Source organism: Erythrolamprus reginae, chromosome 2 (assembly GCF_031021105.1).
Source record: "Erythrolamprus reginae isolate rEryReg1 chromosome 2, rEryReg1.hap1, whole genome shotgun sequence".
Classification (NCBI taxonomy): domain Eukaryota; kingdom Metazoa; phylum Chordata; class Lepidosauria; order Squamata; family Dipsadidae; genus Erythrolamprus; species Erythrolamprus reginae.
This window is the reverse complement of record NC_091951.1, coordinates 126,159,298-126,181,492: the sequence shown is the minus strand read 5'-3', so window position 1 is coordinate 126,181,492 and position 22,195 is coordinate 126,159,298. Positions and strand designations below refer to the sequence as shown.

Sequence of the window (22,195 nt, the reverse complement as noted above, 5' to 3'; positions counted from 1 at the left end):
GTTGAGGGAAATCAGGAGTCTTGGCACTCAGTAGGTATCAAATTCTAATAGCATCTTGCCATCCGGTTTGATTTATAATCATGATTAGTTAGCTTAGAGATTAAATTCTTCCACCAGCACAGCCAGAGAAAATCAGGAGTTGTAGTCCATGAGACTCCTGGAAGGGGACTGTAAAATAACTCCGCCATGAATGTTTCCAAAGATAGCCCATGAGATTTCTAAACCACCCCATGGCCTTTGTAGATTTTTCTATGTAACATATCAAAACATACTTTCCGGTTTCATACTAAGTTGCAAGCTACCCACAGACTTATCTGCAGTTACTCCTATAATGGTGATTTTTGTAGTTTCCCTTGAACAAGGTCTTGGAATTTCAAAGGCCAGCACATAGTTCAACAAAGATAGCTATCTGTCAATGGGTGAAACCTAGTACTCAATAATATAAAGAAAAGAGAAACATGACTGGAATGAATGTGTAACAATTTCTTTCTAGGACTTATCTATCACTCATTTTGTCCCACTTATGACTGTATGACTGTAACTTGTTGCTTCGATCCTTACGATTTATATTAATATTGATTGTCTCCTGATTGTATTGTATTTGTATTTGTATTTATTAGATTTGTATCCCGCCCCTCTCCGAAGACTCGGGGCGGTTAACAACAATATAAAAAGACAATGTAAACAAATCTAATATTAAAACAATCTAAAAAACCCCAATTTAAAGAACCACTCATACATACAAGCATACCATGAATAAATTCTATAAGCCTAGGGGGAAGGGAAATTTCAATTCCCCCATGCCTGACGACAGAGGTGGGTTTTAAGGAGCTTGCGAAAGACAAGGAGGGTGGGGGCAACTCTGATATCTGGGAGGAGCTGGTTCCAGAGGGCCGGGGCCACCACAGAGAAGGCTCTTCTCCTGGGTCCCGCCAAATGACATTGCTTAGTCGACGGGACCCGGAGAAGACCAACTCTGTGGGACCTAACCGGTCGCTGGGATTCATGTGGCAGAAGGCGGTCCCGGAGATATTCTGGTCTGATGCCATGAAGGGCTTTATAGGTCATAACCAACCCTTTGAATTGTGACCAGAAATTGATCGGCAACCAATGCAGACTGCGGAGTCATGGGCATACCTTGGGAAGCCCATGATTGCTCTCGCAGCTGCATTCTGCACGATCTGAAGTTTCCGAACACTTTTCAAAGGTAGCCCCATGTAGAGAGCATTACAGTAGTCGAACCTCGAGGTGATGAGGGCATGAGTGACTGTGAGCAGTGAGTCCCAGTCCAGATAGGGCCGCAACTGGTGCACCAGGCGAACCTGGGCAAACGCCCCCCTTGCCACAGCTGAAAGATGTTTCTCTAATGTGAGCTGTGGATCGAGGAGGATGCCCAAGTTGCGGACCCTCTCTGAGGGGGTCAATAATTCACCCCCCAGGGTTATGGACAGACAGATGGAATTGTCCTTGGGAGGCAGAACCCACAGCCACTCCATCTTATCCGGGTTGAGTCTGAGTCTGTTGACACCCATCCAGACCCCAACAGCCTCCAGGCACCGGCACATCACTTCCATTGCTTATTTATACCCTATGATAATCATTAAGTGTTGTACCTCATGTATCTTTTCTTTTATTGTAGACTGAGAGCATATGCACTAAAGACAAAATCCTTATGTGTCCAATTACACTTGACCAATAAAGAATTCTATTCTATTCTATCTTAAAGACAATTTCATTAGCTTTTCCCATTCCTGTGAAACAACTGTTAGTCATAGTGCATGAATGAACCAAATAGATCTGGAGTGAAAATCCTTTTTTGAATTAAGAGTGCTATCCAGTGGTCCTTTAATCTACTTTCTGTTCCAGAAAACCTTTTAGGACATCTTTGTCTTAAGTTGATGCAATTTTCAGGAAGTTGGAAGTCTTAATGCAACTCAATACCAGCACCTTTCTGAATGCAATCACTCAGCAAAATGATTTTTAAAACCTGCTCCAAATTATCTTGCATTGACTGTCTTGGGCAGAAAGGTGGAAAATGAAAGCATGATCAAATTACTGCCAACAAGCAACATTTAAGCTTAAATACCTGGCTTTCCCCCCACATGCAATGAAATGTCAAGAACTTTGGGGGGGGGGGGGTATGTGTTAAATTAGATGACTAGATAATTGGTAAAATCACACCAATTTATCTCTGGATGAGTATTAGTTAATCCAAAGTAAATAGTTGATTCAGAATCAGAGGAGGGGAAAATGGCACAAAATGGGCAAACACCTAATAAGGAAATGATCATTTCTTGCTCAAAGTTGGCACTCCTTTCTTTTCAATTTTAAATATTTGAACAGAGCACTGCTAGGCTCCAAGCCAACCTGTGATTCTAGTCCTTTGCCTGCTCCTTTAATAATAATTAAACTTAGATAGGCTGCAATGAAACTTTGTTGAGCTCAATTATCAATGCATGCTCAGAGGACTTATTATTATTATTACTTCATATATTCCAAGAATTAGATATAGTACTGAAAACTAGTTCTGCCTCTGAATCAGAGTTGCTGCAGAAATTAATTTTAGCTGCATGTGTTAATATTAGGAAAATAAATTTCAAGAGGAACTGTTGAAAAAGATATGCAGCGATGAGTGATTTTATATAATTAATATTGAAAATATCAACAATTTAATTCATTTTACTTCTGCCAGCATTACTAGAAAGGCTCTGTTCATTATTTATTTTGGGTACTACTTCTCTTGCAGTTTATTATTGGAGAAGAGATGGTGGTTGAAAGAAGTGACAGTATAGTGGTACCTCTACTTAAAAACGCCTCTACTTAAGAACTTTTCTAGATAAGAACTGGGTGTTCTTCTCAAGAACCATTTTCTACTTAAGGACCCGAGCCTGGAAAAATTTCCCAGGAAATTTGAGAGCCACATGAAGGCCCAGCCAGTTTCCTGCCATTCCCCCTTTAATCCCAGCCATCTTGGGCTTTTCTGGGCTGCCAGAGGAGCCTTTCGGTGGTGCTTAAGGAGGCTTTGGCAGTCCAGAGTGAATGGAGCGTTTTCCTTTCTCTGGGTGCTTGGAGAGAGAATAAACCACTTCGCCGTGGTGACTCCCTTGTGCTGCCTCCCATACACCTGGTGCGAGGTTGCCTCCCGGAGCATCTGGGCACGAAAAGGCAAAAGGGGGCACTTCACCCTGGCTGGATCAACTCGGCTTCAGCGAAACCGGGGAGTCACCACAGTGAAGGAAAGGTGCCCGCTACAAAGCGAGCGAGTGAGCGGAGAGGGGAGCCCTTCAGCATGGGAGGGAAGAGGAAGCAAGTAGCAGCAGCAGCTGCCTTTCGGTTAAAGGAGCGGGTTCCCCCCCTCTCGCCTACCTGAGTTTCTCTCTCTGGCACAGCGTATGGGAGGTGCCTGCTCCTCTTCACCGCCTCAGAGTCCCTCTTTTTTTTTAAGCCTTAAAGTTTTGGATATTTTTGATTCCCCTCCCTTCACCTTCTTCCTTCGGCAGCAACTGTCCTCCTCTTCTTCCTCCTCCTCCCACTCAAATTTCTTTCCTAATGGGTTTGCACACATTATTTGCTTTTAAATTGATTCCTATGGGAAAAAATGCTTCTACTTAAGAACTTTTCTACTTAAGAACCTGGTCACAGGATGAATTAAGTTCTGAAGTAGAGGTACTACTGTATTAGAATTGGAACCTGGAACCTCTCCTGGTACAAATGGTAACATTTTCCCTTCTTTGTCATTAATGTCTATTTTATTTAATCTCTTTATATTAAAGTATGCCTGTTTCACTTGTTTCATTCCTAATATATTATTTTGGTATGCACACTGCAATTTTGCCAGACCAGATTTTGTTTTTCTTATTAATGTTTCATAATTAAGGTGAGCCACCCTTTCGCTTTATTCTATTTAGTTAGATCAAACTTCAGCAATTTAATGCCCTCCAGATAACTTTCAGTTTTTAGCTGAGCCTTCCTTTTTATTCATCCGAGTAAGTTGAATTTAGACCCAGGAAGACTATACACTTACTATTCAATTCTATAAATTCCCTTGACTGGTTCAAAGTGCCCTTTCCCAGTCAAAGTCTTCTACCGTTATGGTTCCTTAGTTCAGATGACTTATATGAAACAGGTAGCAGGTGTACTGAATTTGTAGCCAAAACCATAGGGAGAAGCAGGGTGGAATTTAGCTACAAAGCATTCTTCCAGGTGGATGGTTTGAGGGAGCATCTGAATAGAAAGGTGTCACTGACATTGAAGCCAGAGAAAAAGTTTTACTTTTGCCAAAATGTTTAAAGCAGGGAGAGAATGTATGTATGTATGTATGTATGTATGTATGTATGTATGTATGTATGTATGTATGTATGTATGTATGTCTATATGTGTATATGCATGCATGTATGTATGTATGTATGTATACGTAGTACATGTATATGTAGATGTTGTTGTTGTTGCAACAACTACTACTCAGGATATCACCCTAATCTGCAAACATCAACTGCATCAACAACTCAAGGTGTTATTCCATCAATTAATCAAGATGTTACAACACAGCCAACCAACCTGCTAACAGCAATTAAACCAGCACTCCACCCACACCCACACAGAGATCAATATTTATAGAAAGACGGCAGCTCCGACTATGCTTTGTTCACCCTAGCACGAAGATAAAAACACCAGCCTGAAGATGACAAGTGGGACCTCATCAAAATGTCACCAAGATTCCATCAATCTTACACGGGAAAAGACCCAAATATGCCAAGATCTACATACCTACATACCTATACCTGTGAGAATCTACAAAAATATCTACATCTATATTTATATCTATATATCTTATCTATATCTATATCTATCTATCTATATCTATATTGATGTAGATGTCGATGTTGATGTCAATATCGATATTAATGTCCATCCATCCATCCATCCATCCATCCATCCATCCATCCATCCATCCATCCATCCATCCATCTAAGGAAAATATATTATACACATGTGAACCAGTAGCAAAATCATTTACAACCTACCACTGTATATATAGTTACAAAATCTTGAGACTGATTTCCCCCCCCCTTAAATTTAAATAGGAGGGTGGAGGAAATGCTAATATGGGTAATCCTCAATTTACAATTACTGATTCAGCTACCATTATGACTGTCAAATTATGATGGTACTGAATGCTAAGGACGTATCATTTTATGTTATGGCTATTGCAGTGTCTTCATGGCCATGTGACCATAATCTAGGGTGCCTGTTTATTATGTTTCAGGAGCCACAGTCATGTAATTGCCAATTTGCAATGTGCCATGCCAGTTTTCCAGGAGCAAAGTCAATGAGGAAGACAGTAGGGAAGGTTGCAAATTGTTCCCACTGCTTTCTCTTTCTCTCCCCCCCCCCACAAAATAAAGCAAACAAAAACACCCTACTACAGCTCCCATTGGCTGTCTGCACTCCGCAGCACTCTCCTTCATTCCATATCAGCTGTCCACATGCAGCAGCAGCCCTGCTGCCTAGACACAACCCATACCAGGCTTCCCCAGCACCTGCCCATATCCATCCTTGTAGTCCTGCATCTACCACTGACATCACCTGTCAGTCCATTTTCCCCAGTTACCACCTGCACTTCCTAGAGTCCATCTATGGCAACCCAAACCTTCTGCAGTCCTTGCCTTGAACTTCTACTCATTTTTGCTTAACAATCTGCATGGTCCTGAGATCACGATGGGACTACAACTCCTGTGATTGCTGTCACTACATGAGGTGCTCACGTGACACTGCACTTTATGATCAAATCACTTAGCAATGGCAATCTTGGTCACAATTGCCGTCATAACTGGAGGACTGCTGTAATGATGGTATGACTGAGGTTTATAAGATAGGTGCATGGAGTGAAGAAAGAATGGATTTTTCTTTCCACCTCGTACTTCCAGCAAGGGTCAGTGAAATAATTTTAATACTGGGAAATTCAGGACAGAGAGAAAGACATATTATTCACAATTATGCGTAATTAAATATGGAAGTTCCTTCTGAAAAACCAAGTGACAGATTTACTGGCAGACGTTCTGAAATGGAATGGAACTAGTATCGACATTCTTCATTATTTAGCAAATGATCTGCCCTCATAGGATTTTAAAGGATTTTTCTGGCCTGAAATGAAACTGAAAAACAAACAAACAAACCACCAAATACAGGTAGATAAGGTTTGGTAGCAATCAAATTCCAATAAGCACGAATGTTCTTTTATTCTATAGTGCTGACAAAAAACCATTCTCAATTTTGGCACACCAACAATAAATTCAGCAATATTTAGAATCCATTAGGTTTCCCCATATACTGTATTTGTCCCATGGCTTATTTTCCTCTTGTGGCGCAGATTCTTCAATTTATCAGAAGCTAGTCCTTTATCCAGCCTCTAATAAACATATAAGATAAGCAGGGATGGGGTGGGGAGGTCAATGATTAGAATGTATATGGGATGAATGTGGATGGTTGTTTTCATGAACTGTGGGTTTAGATCTGATTTTTAAGTTTAGATTTCTTAGATATTGTATTATTGTATTTATTATTGCTGTGAGCCACCCTGAATCTGTGAAGAAGGGCAGCATAGAAATCAATCAATCAATCAAACAATCAATCAATCAATCAATCAATCAAACAAACAAACAAACAAACACATAAATAAAAAATAAACAAATGGATGGATGGATGGATGGATGGATGGATGGATAAATAAAACCTAATACTTTGGAGCAAATAGCAGCTTGTGAGCTCATCCCACAGTTATACAAACATCCCTTGGTAAAGAAACATGCCATACATGCGATTGACATTATTTCAGATTGGTTCACTTAGAGAAAAAAGAGCATGATCTCTTCTGACTACAGACAACTGCTTGGCTGTCTCCTGTTTGCGTTAACTCCTGTCAGAATGAAGACATCTCTTTGCATTGGACTCACCTCTAGGACTCTGCCGCTAATATACCGGTTGCAGGTCTCGCACTTAATACCAAATTGGGCATGATAGTCCGACTCGCAGTATGGAACACCATCTCTGTGAAAAAAGAGCAGGCAGTGAGATTTCAAAGAGGGAAGGAACAGAGAAGCTTCATGATTCCTCCCACTCTAAGCACAAAACATTACAGAGTTCGTCATGGTTGGATGCTGGACCACCTTTCATACTAAGGTGAGGGCATTCTGAAAACTTTCCCAGACTAAATCTGTTGCCTTCTAATCTATTTTTGCTCCTAATTTGTGCTGGGGTCAATCTACAGTTGCTTGACAGCAGCAGGCTCTTAAGTTCCAGAACTTGAGTCCAAAAATGGGGCCATGAGGTAGACCTTTGACGGATTCTTTCTAATGCCAGCTCGCTCTATTGGATGAGATTGAGAAATGAGAAATAACACAGGAAGGGCAAACATATGTCATGAAAAGGCAGCACACCCACCAGCACAGAAGTCAGAGGGCGGAAGGATGGCTCTGTTCATTCCGGGAGACAGAGAGCCTCAGAGGCAAGCTGGAGTCAGCACAAAGGCTCAGAGGAGCCAACAGGAAAAGACGATACAGGGCATGAGAAGCTGTTTCACACACAGTTAGTCCTCAAATTACAACCACAACTGAGCCCCAAATTTCAGTTCTTAAGTGAGACAGTTGTTAAATGAATTTTGCCCCATTTTACAACTCTCTTTTTTTTGGTGACAGATGTAACATGGTTGTTGAGTGAATGTGGCTTCTTCCTTGGCTTTGCTTGTCAGAAGGTAACAAAAGGTGGATCACATGACAGTGTTAAATGTGAGTTCAGTTGCCAAGCATCTGAGTTTTGATCACTTGACTTTGGGGTTGTTGCAATGGTCACAAGTGTGAAAAATGTCATAAGTCATTTTTTTCAGTACCATTGTAACTTCAAATGGTCACTAAATGAACTATTGAAAGTCGAGGACTCCATGTATCCTATTTTCTGCACAATTGTTCAGATTTAGTTCAGGAAAGTTCGAAAAGCAGAATATAAAAAACACTGTGGGACAGTTTTCTGCCTGTTACCTCGTGCGTAAAGTCACCCTCTCTGCTCTTCTTTCCTCACTTAGCAGAACCCATTCATCTTTAAGGGATCCTTTGGTGGAATATGGTTACAGGTTGCTCCAGGGCTAAAGGTACTCACCGATTAATCATTGAGACAGAATAATAAAACCATTAATTGCACCATAAATGTGGCTTTTAAATTGGGTTTTAACAGAAGTTGTCCAATGACTTTCATTGCTAATGGCAGTTTCACAAACAATTATCTTTTAATGAATTATAGATAATGTTACCCCCAATAAAAGGAAATCTGTTTTATTTAGTCTAGACAAAACACTGTTTTTTTATTAAAACAGCTTCAGATATTATTTGGCACCTGGATTGTGCAACATCATTTATTTAATTCTCTCTTCATCTCCATAGTGCAAATATAAGCATTTTATACTGCAGCATTTATGTGCTCTGTTGAATGACACCTGCATAAAACTCAATCTACATTCTGTCTCCAGAGAGAATTATTTTCTGGCACCATTATTACTTGATTACCTACTACGTACAGAAAAATTATTGTCAGAAAGGTTGCTATGATGGATGATCTAAGCAAAGCTATGGTAAATGTGGATTAAGTACAAAACATTTCAGTGATGTTTACAAAGGATTAGTTAATGTGCTACTGCCGTTGAGGATGTAGAAAATAGAATGGTTGGATGGAGTAATAAATGAATCAAGACTAATTCCTGAATTAATGGGGATTGGGTTGTATGATGTTTGATTAGATTAGCAAATAATCAACTAAATAGATAAATAGAGTTATGATTCCAGAAACCCAGGTACATCCTAGAGCCTTCATATGTAACTTGAAGAATTTCAGCCCAGAATTCAAATTGAAGACACTTTTGGTATTCTTATTGAGCAACTGGAAAGAGTACCCATTTTTACAAAAACTGGGGAACTGCATTAAAAAGCCTCTTCCTTGTGAAGTACGGGGTTGCCATACTCCAACAGAAGGTTGCCTATATTCCCTTCCAGTAAATCCATACAAGGGAGGCAAAAGGAAGCACATAGGTCTCTTGCTTCCTCCAGAAATCCAGGTGGTGCATTATGTGCACCAAAACGCACACATTCCATTTGTACACAACATTATTAAATTCTGGTCTAGGAAGGTATCTGCATCTCACTTCTTTGGGCATTAGCCGAGAATGGTCAAAGAGAAAGTACAAATCTGTTTTGCTTTCTTTCCCTCTGCTTGCTTCTAATATACAAAGTTGTACATGTCCCAGAATTCTTTGAGAATACCATCTGATGCTTAGCTTTGAAGGAATCCCCACCCATCTAGCTTATACAGCTGAAATGTGCATAGGGAAGAGGTGGAAACACGCACTTGCTAATGTATTCTCCAGTCAGGATGATTCCACAGGTTTGGCATTTGAAGCAGCTGACATGCCACTGTTTTTCTAAAGCCAGGAGGGACTGACCTTGCTTTATTTCCTCTTTGCAACCTGCACATTCTAAGGAACAAAAGAAACACAAAGAATTGACCACACAGCAGAAGTAGGAACGTCCCAAATACATTTTACATCTGAATAGAAGACAACATTGTCTACAAATAGCATGCCTTCTGGAACTGTAAATAACAATATTATGAATGACAGACATGAAGCAAAGGGTTCCAGTGTTTGAAATCATTTGTCAGAGACAGGACTATCTCCAGGTAGGAACAAAAAAAATGACTAGTAAGAAAGGTTCTTTATTTTGCATAAAAGCCAATGTGGAGAACCTCAGTTGTGTAATTTCCTTTAAGTGGCATAGTTTTCTCTTTGGAGAGACAGCTATTCAAGATTGTGCTATCCATAGGATGGATTCCCCATCCCCATAATAACTGCCCATACTAGCTTTATTTATTTATTTATTTTGTCCAATACATAATACACATTGAAGAGAAAGATATGTAATAATATAAGTAAAGAAAAGAATAGAAGAAAAGATATAAAAGTATAGGTGAACATATTTGAAAGGAAGAAAAGATAAATGAGATAAGGAGAGACAATTGGACAGGGGACGGAAGGCACACCGGTGCACTTATGCACGCCCCTTACTGATCTCTAAGGAACCTGGAGAGGTCAATCGTGGATAGTCTAAGGGAAAAATGTTTGGGGTTAGGGGTTGACACTACTGAGTCGGGTAATGAGTTCCACGCTTCGACAATTCGGTTGCTGAAGTCATATTTTTTACAGTCAAGTTTGGAGCAGTTAATATTAAGTTTGAATCTGTTGCGTGCTCTTGTGTTGTTGCGATTGAAGCTGAAATAGTCATTGACAGGTAGAACATTGCAGCATATGATCTTGTGGGCAATACATAGATCGTGTTTTAGGCGATGTAGTTCTAAGCTTTCTAGACCTAGGATTGATAGTCTGCTTTCGTAGGGTATTCTGTTTCAAGTGGAGGAGTGAAGGGCTCTTCTGGTGAAGTATCTTTGGACATTTTCAATGGTGTTGATGTCCGAGATGTGGTATGGGTTCCAGACAGATGAACTGTATTCAAGGATGGGTCTGGCAAAAGTTTTGTAGGCTCTGGTGAGTAGCGTGATATTGCCAGAGCAGAAGCTGCGTAGTTAAAAAAAAGATTGATAGCCTGATTCCAATGTATGTTTTGAGATCGTTCAGGTTGGAGAAACCATATACAGTGATACCTAGTCTTACAAACGCCTCGTCATACAAACTTTTCGAGATACAAACCCGGGGTTTAAGATTTTTTTGCCTCTTCTTACAAACTATTTTCACCTTACAAACCCACCACAACTGCTGGGATGCCCCACCTCGAGACTTCCGTTGCCAGTGAAGCACCCGTTTTTGTGCTGCTGGGATTCCCCTGAGGCTCCCCTCCATGGGAAACCCCACCTCCAGACTTCCGTGTTTTTGTGATGCTGCAGAGGAATCCCAGCAAGGGAATCCCAGCAGCGCAAAAACAGGCACTTCACTGGCAACGGAAGTCCGGAGGTGGGGTTTCCCAGTGAGGGGAGCCTCAGTGAAATCGAAGCATCACAAAAACACAGAGCTCTGGAGGCGGGGTTTCGAGGACTTCGGTGTTTTTGTGATGCTGTGATTTCACTGATGCTCTCTTCGCTGGGAAACCCCACCTCCTTTTTGCGATGCTGGGATTCCCCTACTGGGATTCCCCTGCAGCATTGCAAAAACACAGAAGTCCAGAGGTGGGGTTTCCCATGGAGGGGAGCCTCAGGGGAATCCCAGCAGCGCAAAAACGGGCACTTTGGCTGGCAAAAGGGGTGAATTTTGGGCTTGCACGCATTAATCGCTTTTCCATTGATTCCTATGGGAAACATTGTTTCATCTTACAAACTTTTCACCTTAAGAACCTCATCCCGGAACCAATTAAGTTTGTATGACAAGGTATCACTGTATATGAAAGTTGTGTGAATATTCCTCATGGTACCTTGTCTCTCCATATGGTCTTGGATTTGTTGATAAATCACCGTAACTCCAAATACCACTTTGAGCAGCTGCTAACAGCAGCATCAACAGTATTGCTATCAGTGTTTGTAAACCTAGTCGAATATTTAAAATGTTCAATACTGCGTCCACATTATGAGTCATAACATTGGGAGTCTTGGGAACTATTTAAACATGTAAATTCTTGTTCAGACCTCGCCTGAAGGGAATTAACAGAAATTGGCAAGATAGGTGGCTATACCAACTGAATAAAATAAATCATAAATACATAAAATGATTTCAATATGGAATACATTTACCTCTTTCATAATAAAAGATTTAATTATCCTAAATAATTCTAATTGTAGAATGCAAATATTCCATATAGTTTATACATAAATGTGAGCTTTTCTCTTTTAGTTCATTTTTATGGAATTGTTTTTCCTTGTTTGACAGCTAGCAAGTATAAATTATGTTAACACAAAAAATCTGATGCATGGCATTTCCTTCTCTTGGAGAATTACAGATTGTCATTTTAATCTTGATCCTGCTGCTTGAACCAATGTAGATAGGATAATGCAGGTGTAGAGTTTGCTTTAACAAAAAATAAAAATTAAAATTAAAAACCTCAAAACGTCTAGCCAAGACTCAAGGAGAACTTGGCATGTTTGCCAAGGAAAGCAAAAAACAGCTTTACTGAATGTTGACCTAATACTATAGTATTAGTACCCAAAGGATACTACAGATCATCTGGTGTAATGGTTAGATCAAGCTGAATTTCTAAAGATCAAATGGTGCAGGAACTCCTGCTTGAGAGGGTGGTGGTGGTTGGACTAGATGACCTACAAGGCCCCTTCCAACTCTAATAATAAATCTAAAAATGAATGGTTGGGGTGGGATGGGGAGGAATACATGGGCTAAATATTTATGGAGGGCTTCCTCTGTTTTACAAAATCTGGACATGGAGGAGATTTTGCGGTTTTAGCCAGTGTAGTAAAAGCTGATTCCTAATCTTTACCACAGTCAGATTTGGTATTCATCCCTCTTCCTTCCTTTCAAGTTTCCTTTGCTGTTCATTAGCAGCAGACCTATGGGCCTGAAAGATGTGGCTGTCCCAGGTCTGATTGACTCTTTCAGTCTCCTCAGCATTGAACATCTCTTAGATCAGTGGTCCCCAAACTACGGGCCGTGGGCTGCATGCGGCCCGCTGAGGCCATTTATCTGGTCCGCGGGTGAGTGACAGGAACACAGGATGCCTCTGCATCTTTTGCTTCTGGCCACTGTTCCCTCTAGTGAATAGGGAAGCTGGGAGTCGGAGTTGGGGCGGGGAGTGGCAAGGAATGTGCAGGGAAGCCTTGCACCAGTTTTCTGAATGGGGATTGAATGGGAAGCCGGCTCTGTTTTCTGAATGGGGATTGAATGGGAGTCCAGGGTCGTAGGGTGGAGGCTTGTCGGGTGAGTCCTCCACGGGGAGAGAAGATGGAGGGTGAAAGAGGGAAAAGAGAGAGAGAGAGAAGTGGAGAGAAAGAAAGAAAAGGGAAAGAGAAGGTAAAGAGAGGGAGGGAAAGAGAAGTGGAGAGGAAGGAAGGAGGGAGGAAGAGAAATAGTAAGAGAGAGAGTGAGAAAGAGAGAGAGCAAGAGAGAGAAAGAAAGCAAGAGAGAGAGAAAGAGAGAGAGAGAAAGAAAGCAAGAGAGAAAGAGAGAGAGAGAGAGAAAGAAAGCAAGAGAGAGAAGAGAGAGAGAGAAAGAGTGAGTGAGAGAGAAAGAAAGCAAGAGAGAGAACCTTGTATAGCCAATCAGATGTTAACAAAAGAAAATTAAAAAGAAAACATAAACATGTATGAATTTTAGACTTCTTCCCCCCCTCTAAATAGTACATTCCCATTTTGTTTTTTACTTTAAAATAAGGTATGTGCAGTGTGCATAGGAATTTGTTCATAGTTTTTTTAATAGTGTGGCCCTCCAACAGTCCGAGGGACAGTGAACTGGCCCCCTGTGTAAAAAGCTTGGGGACCCCTGTCTTAGATTGTCAAGGAATCACTAATAGATAGTGGTTAATAGTTACAAATAATCTCACTGATACATGGTATGGAAGTATTTTGTGAAGCCATTCTGATGGTTGCTGCATTTTTATCTTACACACCTTTAAGTGCTGCAGGGGTTGTTTATAAATGCAAGGCAGACTGACAATCTCCTCTGATCGCTCTTCTCTCTCATCGCTCACCTGTCAACACAATCCCTGGTTTGCCACTTGTCCTCGCAGTGGATTTGACTGCTAGGCTAGCTCCAGGGAACTTTTGCCATGCACGTATATCAAGCAATACTCTAATCCCAGAATCTTGCATGCTAGCAAGCTTCTCTTACTGCCTTGCTTACTGAAGTCACAACTCGTTGACGCCAAACAGAACCCATAGAGATACAGTGAGAGCAGGAGCAGATGCCGGGGGAAAAAAAGATATTGGGGAGATGCTGTTCTTTGCACATTAGACCCTGAATGTTGCTTGCCATAGTTATGAATTATCCATGGAGGCTTTGTGTAACCTGAGCTGTACATCTAAGGTGAAGAGTCAGAGAGGAAGATGCAGGCTTCATGTGACCTGATAGTATTAAAAAGAATGAGGAGGATAAGCACAAGGAGGGAGGGGAAGAGAGGCACAGAATATATTGTGGTCTTGTGTTGTTGTTTTTCCCCAAGGGCTTCTTAACAGGTGCCTGGAAACTGCGTAGGGGTGGAAGAGATGAGCCTTTCTTTATGTGCTGATTCAGCAGATTTGTTCTATTTACTGTGGCTTGTTTCTGTGTGGTTTTGTTGTTGTTGTTGCAAAACAATTGGGCTATCTGGCTGAATGCAGTGACAGTCTCTTCTCTTTGGGAACGGGATATTCTTCTCTCTCGTGTAAGTTTACAGGGTCACCTTAAACAGTCACAATTTGATGAAAGCTTTTCTAATTCATCCTTATGGAACCTCGAAGTTATCTGGAACATAACTATACTTCTCAGTACAAGTTTTATAACACAGTTTGCAACTCAAAAATAATGGGAATGATACATGGATAACCATTTGTCTGGAGTGGTGTAGAGTTTCCTGCCTAAGCTGGGGGTTGGATTAGGAAATCTCCAAGGTCCCTTCCAACTCTGTTATTTATTTTTATTTATTTATTTATTTTGTCCAATACACAATGAGGGTTTTAGTGCGTATATATATATATATACACACACATAGTAAAATGAATGATGAAGGTTATAGAGGAGATACTCATAGTAAATATATATCTAAGAAATAATAGAAAAGAAGGTATGGTAATAGAACATATCAATGAAAGAATAGAAGAAGAGATATAGGAATAGAAGAAAGGTATAGGAGATATAGGAGAGCAATAGGACAGGGGACGGAAGGCACTCTAGTGCACTTGTACTCGCTGCTTACTGACCTCTTAGGAATCTGGATAGGTCAAACATAGATAATCTAAGGGTAAAGTGTTGGGGGTTTAGGGATGACACTACGGAGTCCGGTAATGAGTTCCACGCTTCGACAACTCGGTTACTGAAGTCATATTTTTTACAGTCAAGTTTGGAGCGGTTAATATTAAGTTTAAATCTGTTGTGTGCTCTCGTGTTGTTGTGGTTGAAGCTTAAGTAGTCGCCGACAGGCAGGACATTGCAGTATATGATCTTGTGGGCCATACTTAGATCTTGTTTAAGGTGTCTTAGTTCTAGGCTTTCTAGGCCCAGGATTGAAAGTCTAGTCTCATAGGGTATTCTGTTTCGAGTGGAGGAGTGAAGGGTTCTTCTGGTGAAGTATCTTTGGACATTTTCAAGGGTGTTAATGTCTGAGATGTGATATGGGTTCCAAACGGATGAGCTGTATTTGAGGATGGGTCTGGCAAAAGTTTTGTAAGCTCTGGTAAGTAATGTGAGATTGCCAGAGCAGAAGCTACGTGGGATTAGGTTTACAACTCTTGAAGCCTTCTTGGCTATGTTGTTGCAGTGGGCTTTGGCACTTAGATCTTTTGTTATTAGTATACCGAGGTCTTTCTATTCCTATTCCTTTTCCATTCTATTCTACATAGAAGTGCAAACAAAACCAGGAGAGGTTTCTTGTATCAGATATTCTAAAAAGGCATAAATGGCAGATACAAAATGGGTGCAAAGCAGACAAACAAACAAATTGGACAGAGCAAAAGTATAGAAGGGAGAGAGGGGTGAAAAAAAAGCAATAGCAATTAGACTTAAACCACTTCACAATGCTTTATAGACCCCTCTAAACCATATTCAGCATATTGCCCCCAACAATCTAGGCCCTCATTTTACCAACTTCAGAAGGATGGAAGGCTAAGTCACCCTTGAGCCTGGTGAGATTCAAACTGCCAAATTTCAGGCAGCCAACATTCAGCAGAAGTGCCATGCAGTACTGCATTCTAAGCACTGCACCACTGCAGCTCATCTGTTTTGGGATAATATACTGTAGGGTGTGCATATCTATCCATATGTCTATCCTATATTATAGAGAAAGTTAGCTAGCTTCAAAGTATCTTAGCAACTTAATGAGATTTTATTTGTCCTATGCATAGTATTCCCTAGCATCCTGATTTTACTATGTAATATCACACTAGTGCAGAGCCAGATAACATCATTCCAGTGATGTCTTTCTTTTGCTAGTTAACATGGGATGTGATTCTGCAGGAGCCTCTTATGCACCAATGTGCACAAATTCTCAAACTTTGCACACAATCCGCATTGGTTTTAAAGGAGCATCCTGTGAATGGCATTTGTAGATCCAACACATTGTATTTCTAGCATCATGATCAGAAATCATCTCAAGACTCCACATCATATTTTCCATGAAGTATTTAAACCTAAAAGGAGAATTACCATTTTCATTGTTCTAAAAAGTTAAAAAGGGACAAACATCAAAACAAAGGGTAAATAAGAATGGCATTTAATATTCTACTAACTTCTATGGCATTGGTTGATTTCATGAGGAATTAAAGAAGATTATTAGAGAAAAGAAGACTAGGGAAAAGAAGAACTAAGGTGACATGATAGCAGTATTTGACTATTTGAGAGGTTGGCATAAAGAAGAGGGGGGTCAACTTATTTTCCAAAGCACCAAAGGGCAGGACAAGAAATAATGAATAGAAACCTGGGATTAAGGAGAAATTTTCTAACAGTGAGAACAATTGAACGACTTGCCTCCAGAAGTTGTGAATGCTTCAACACTGGATGTTTTTAAGAAGAGATCAGACAGCCATTTGTCTGAAATGGTATAGGGCACTGATGGTGAATCTTTTTTTCCTCGGGTGCCAAAAGAGCATGGCAAGGCGCAATTGCACATGCATGAGTGCCTATACCCATAATACAATACCTAGGGCGGGTGAAAACAGCGTCTCTCGTCCTTCAGAGGTCCTCTGGAGGCCAGAAACGGCCTGTTTCTCAACTTCTGATAGGCCCAATAGGCTTGTGTTTTGCCCTCCCCAGGCTTGAAACGCTTCCCTGGAACCAGGGGAGAGTAAAAGCGTCCTCCCCCCACCCACCCCGAGACTCTCTGGAAGCAAAAAACGCCCTCTCAGAGCCTCTGTGCAAGCCAAAAATCAGCTGGCTGACACACACATGCACGTTGGAGCTGAGCTAGGGCAGCAGCTCACATGCCGGCAGATATGGCTCTGTGTGCCACCTGTGGTACCCGTGCCATTATTTTTTTTAAATTGGATTTGTATGCCGCCCCTCTCCATACACTCGGGGCGGCTAACAACAGTGGTAAAAACAACATGTGACAATCCAATCCAGCTAAAAACTCTTATTTTAAGAACCAATCATACATACAAGCATACCATACATAAATTGTAGAAGCCTAGGGGGAAAGAATATTTATTTATTTATTTATTTATTTATTTATTTATTTGTTTGTTTGTTTGTTTGTTTATTTATTTATTTATTTATTTATTTATTTACTAATTTATTTAGATTTGTATGCCGCCCCTCTCCGCAGACTCGGGGCGGCTCACAACAAACCTGGGGCCCACCAACCGACATTGTTTAGTTGACGGGACCCGGAGAAGGCCCACTCTGTGGGACCTAACTGGTCACTGGGATTCGTGCAGCAGAAGATGGTCCCGGAGATAATCTGGTCCGGTGCCATGAAGGGCTTTATAGGTCATAACCAACACTTTGAATTGTGACCAGAAACTGATCGGCAACCAATGCAGACTGCGGAGTGTTGGTGTGACATGGGCATATTTAGGGAAGCCCATGATTGCTCTCGCAGCTGCATTCTGCACGATCTGAAGTTTCTGAACACTTTTCAAAGGTAGCCCCATGTAGAGAGTGTTACAGTAGTCGATCCTCGAGTTGATGAGGGCATGAGTGACTGTGAGCAGTGAGTCCCGGTCCAAATAGGGCTGCAACTGGTGCACCAGGCGAACCTGGGCAAACGCCCCCCTCACCACAGCTGAAAGATGGTTCTCTAATGTGAGCTGTGGCTCGAGGAGGACGCCCAAGTTGTGGACCCTCTCTGAGGGGGTTAGTAATTCCCCCCCCCCCAGGGTAATGGATGGACAGATGGAATTGTCCTTGGGAGGCAAAACCCTCTTATCAGGGTTGAGTTTGAGTCTGTTGACACCTAGCCATAGATTCGCCATCACTGGTATAGGATCTCCTGCTTGAGCAGGAGGCTGGATTAGAGGATCTCCAAGGTCTCTTCCAGCTCTACTCTGCAGTGAATTAATGAGACATCCTTTATCAAAATACTGAAGCACAATAACACCAGGGTGGCAATTATCTGGAGATACTACAAATAGAGAAAGTAATGAGGAGAGGGGCCTCAGTGTTTTGAATACACATTTCCACTTTCTGTTATTTTAACAGTTGTAGTCCAGTGACATTGCAAGACCCGGTCCCCCCTCTTTTTGGCCCCTACAAAACATCTGTGTTTGCATCTTCACACACAAACTTTAAAAGCAAAGCAAGCCTTGGACTTGGACAACTTTTTCTTTAGCTCAACTCAGCTGATCTGGGAAAAGAAATATAGCACCTCCACCCTTTTTCCTGGAAAAAGGGTGAGCAAACACGGTGGAGTTCTTGTTGACATCCTGATTTTCCCGCACTAAGACAGCCTTTCAAATATTGAAAATACGAGCAGAGAACTATCCTTTCCAAATGCAGCTATACTACAAAGCCCATGTTTCCGTAGAAACAAAAGCAGAAATGTGACTTTTACCGCCTTGAACCATAGAGGCTGCAGTCCAGCTGGGAGTTCTGCGTGTATCAGCAGCTTAAATCAACAGGCTTACGTGCCCTTAATTCTCCTGTTGAATTGTGGCCACTGTGTTCTTGTTTGGCAGCTTCGAACAGCTCTGCCAAGAGCCAGCGGTCACAGGGAAGCACTGTTTTGTGATTGTAGCAAGGAATACTGTGCTATTCTTCTCTTAGTAATCAATGCGTCTAAGGAGACAGTAACATCTATTGCCCCCGCTGTGAGATCACAGAGTTTGCTGTGCAATTGCCTCCAGCTGGTAGGCAGCCCGGCAGAGATTGCTCATTACAAGGCTTTTACAAGACTTCCCTGTCTTTGTATGTTCAGTAAGCCACAGCTTTTTTAGCATAGTTGGGCATAGAAGTCATCATATAACCTGAAGGTGGCTTTTGCTTCTAGCCCTTTTTCTAGCCACAGATTTCAGCATGACCTACCAAACCAAAAGCAGGGAAGTGTCTGCAACATTCTGTAGATCTGGGAATGAATAGGGAAAAAATTATATAACTTGGATGGAGAAAAGGAAAACCAAGGTTAGAATGCTAGCAAGTATGACGGAGAGGTTCTAAACCAATACAAATTTAAACAGATATTGGAAAAATGAATAGGAAAAAGAAAATGGAGAATAATCAATGTATATATTGAATAGACAGTTATGTACCTTTATATATATAAAGAAAGAAAGAAACCCTCCCAAATTTCTCAAGGTAAAGGAAGTGGGAGAAGAACGGTAGTTTCAGACTTGCAGGATTCTGTTAATGTAACCTTAGAATGCAGTAGAATTAGCTGATCTGATTGTGTTTTCTGTCTGAGAGCAAGGGAGAAATAAATAGCAGCTGCCCCACTTGGACAATGCCAACCTTAGGCCTTCCTTCAAGCCAAAAGACTTCACCAAGGGATGAAGATTATGAGAAGGCTGTTTGAGTCTTCCAAATCATGAAATCAGAAGTCAGATCAGAAGTTCAGCATAACCAAAAGAATAAAAAGTGCAAGATTACAACAATTAATGTAAAACATGAGCAAATTGTACCTCCTTCCCCTGTCAAAAGAATTAAATGAATTAAAGAATTAAAAATTAAATGTGGTTTTTGGCCACCGTGGATATATGCGATCAAATTTGTTTATTATTTTGATTTATTTTTTAATCATCATGATCATCATCATCTACTTTATTTTAATCTGGAATTAAATGACTATGGGTGTTGTAAATTATTTTGAGATTTTCTATACTTCAAAGTGATAGAAAAATACTTTAAATAAATCAAGATGGTGATGATGAAGATCATTACTATCATCATCATTATTTATAAGATATTCAACTTTCCTTTTTCTGCCAAGAATCGCAGATAGCTTGAACCAGGAAAAGGATTCTTTGAGATGTGTCCTTTCAAAAAGTCTTAATATATAATAATGATAATAATAACAACAACAGCAGCAGCAGAATAAGAAGGGACTTTGGAGGTCTTCTAGTCCAACCCCCTGCTTGGGCAGAAGACCCTACATTACTTCAGACAAACGGTTATCCAACATCTTCTTTAAAACTTCCAGTGCTGGAGTATTTACACTGGAGGCAAGCAGTTCCACTGATCAATTGTTCTAAATGTCACCAATTTTCTCCTTAGTTCTAAGTTGCTTCTCTTCTTGTTTAGTTTCCACCCATTGCTTCTACCCTCAGGTGCTTTGGAGAATAGTTTGATTCTCTCTTTCTTGTGGCAACCCCTGAGATATTTGAACACTGCTGTCATGTATCCCCTAATCCTACTTTTCATTAAACTAGACATACCGAGTTCCTGCAAAACCATTTACTTTTGTTATTTTACACTGGGTTCCTTAACAGTACAGTGGTACCTCTACTTAAGAACTTAATTCATTCCATGATCAGGTTCTTAAGTAGAAAAGTTTGTAAGTAGAAGCAATTTTTCCCATGAGAATCAATGTAAAAGCAAATAATGAATGCAAACACATTAGGAAAGAAATAAAAGCTCGTAATTTGGGTGAGAGGAGGAGGAGGAGGACAATCACTGCTGAAGGAAGAAGGTGAGGTGAGGGGAATCAAAAAAATCCAAAACTTTAAGGCTTAAAAAAAAAGAGGGACTCTGAGGTAGCAAGGAGGAGCATGCGCCTCCCATACACCTGGCGTGAGGCTGCCTCCGATACACTGCGCCAGAGAGAGAAACCCAGGCAGGTGAGAGGGGGTAACTTCCCACTCCTTTGACTGAAAGGCAGCAGCTGTTGCTGCTGCTGCTACCTGCTTCCTCTTCCTTCCCATGCTGAAGAGCTCCTCTCTCCTCTCACTCGCTCGCTTTGTAGCCGGCACCTTTCCTTCACTGTGGTGACTCCTCGGTTTGGCTGAAGTTGAGTTGAGTGCTTCCTTTTGCCTTTCCACGCCCAGATGCTCTGGGAGGCAACCTCGCACCAGATGTATGGGAGGCAGCATGAAGGAGTCACCACAGCAAAGTGGTTTATTCCCTCTCCAAACACCTGGAGAAAAGAAAATGTTCCGTTCGCTCTGGGCTGCCCAGATGAAGGGAGCGTTTCTTTTCTCTGGGTGCTGGCAGAGGTTTATTCCTTCTCTAAGTGCCCAGAGAAAGGAAAATGCTTTGTTCGCTCTGGACTGCCAAAGCCTACTTAAGCACCACCCAAAGGCTCCTCTGGCAGCCCAGAAAAGCCTGAGATGGCTGGGATTAAAGGGGGAATGACAGGAAACTGGCTGGGCCTTCATGTGGCTCTCAAATTTCCTGGGAAATTTTTCCAGGCTCGGGTCCTTAAGTAGAAAATGGTTCTTGAGAAGAACACCCAGTTCTTATCTAGAAAAGTTCTTAAGTAGAGGCATTCTTAGGTAGAGGTACCACTGTACATGGGAGCAAATAAAGCCAAATTATAAAATATAAAATTAGTTGAGGGCAGAAAATCCTACTATATTGCATAAAGAAGCAATAAACGGTTGCTAGATGATCTTTGGGTTTTTATGGTGTTTACAGTACTTCCTTCCCTTAATCTTCTTTGGATGCTGTATAAAAAAGACAAATCAACATGACTTACGGCTTGGTCCATGAATTTTGATAGGTTTGTTGCTAATCAGTGAATGGGAACAGGTTTGGCAGACACAATCCTTGCCGCTAAATGTCACTTTATCTCCAATAGGAAAGGGCTTCCTAAAACAAGGAAAAATAAGCAAGATGTCAGAAATGCATAGGTAAGTATCAATTTGAATGGTATTTCACCAGTTATTATTACATTGAGTTAGCTATTATGGTTCATTTATGTTCTATTTTCTAAAGAGTCTATTAATGACATTTGGAATTTAATGTTTATGGAAATAAATGAAGTATGAGAAGCCTTGCTTGCTTTTTTGCTTGCTTGGGAAAATTTGTTGACAACTCAATTGACATTTGTTATTTTTGTGGATTTTGGTGACTCATATTTGGACAATTCTCATTCTTGGTTAATTCTGGTTGAGTTGAGAAAGCAGTTTGATGCTTTTCTGCTTA

General features: G+C 41.0%; 1 protein-coding gene across 3 annotated transcripts in view; it reads right to left on the bottom strand.

Moving 5' to 3' along the window:
* ABLIM3 (actin binding LIM protein family member 3) overlaps positions 1-22,195 on the bottom strand; it is a 219,987-nt gene that overhangs the window by 58,073 nt on the left and 139,719 nt on the right. For all 3 annotated transcript variants that reach the window (XM_070739428.1, XM_070739429.1, XM_070739427.1), the window contains exons 4-6: positions 21,747-21,859; positions 9,391-9,517; positions 6,954-7,047 (exon numbers count right to left, since the gene is read on the bottom strand). In XM_070739428.1, the coding sequence (XP_070595529.1) occupies positions 6,954-7,047; positions 9,391-9,517; positions 21,747-21,859 (334 nt within the window). The remainder of the gene's footprint in view (positions 1-6,953; positions 7,048-9,390; positions 9,518-21,746; positions 21,860-22,195) is intronic.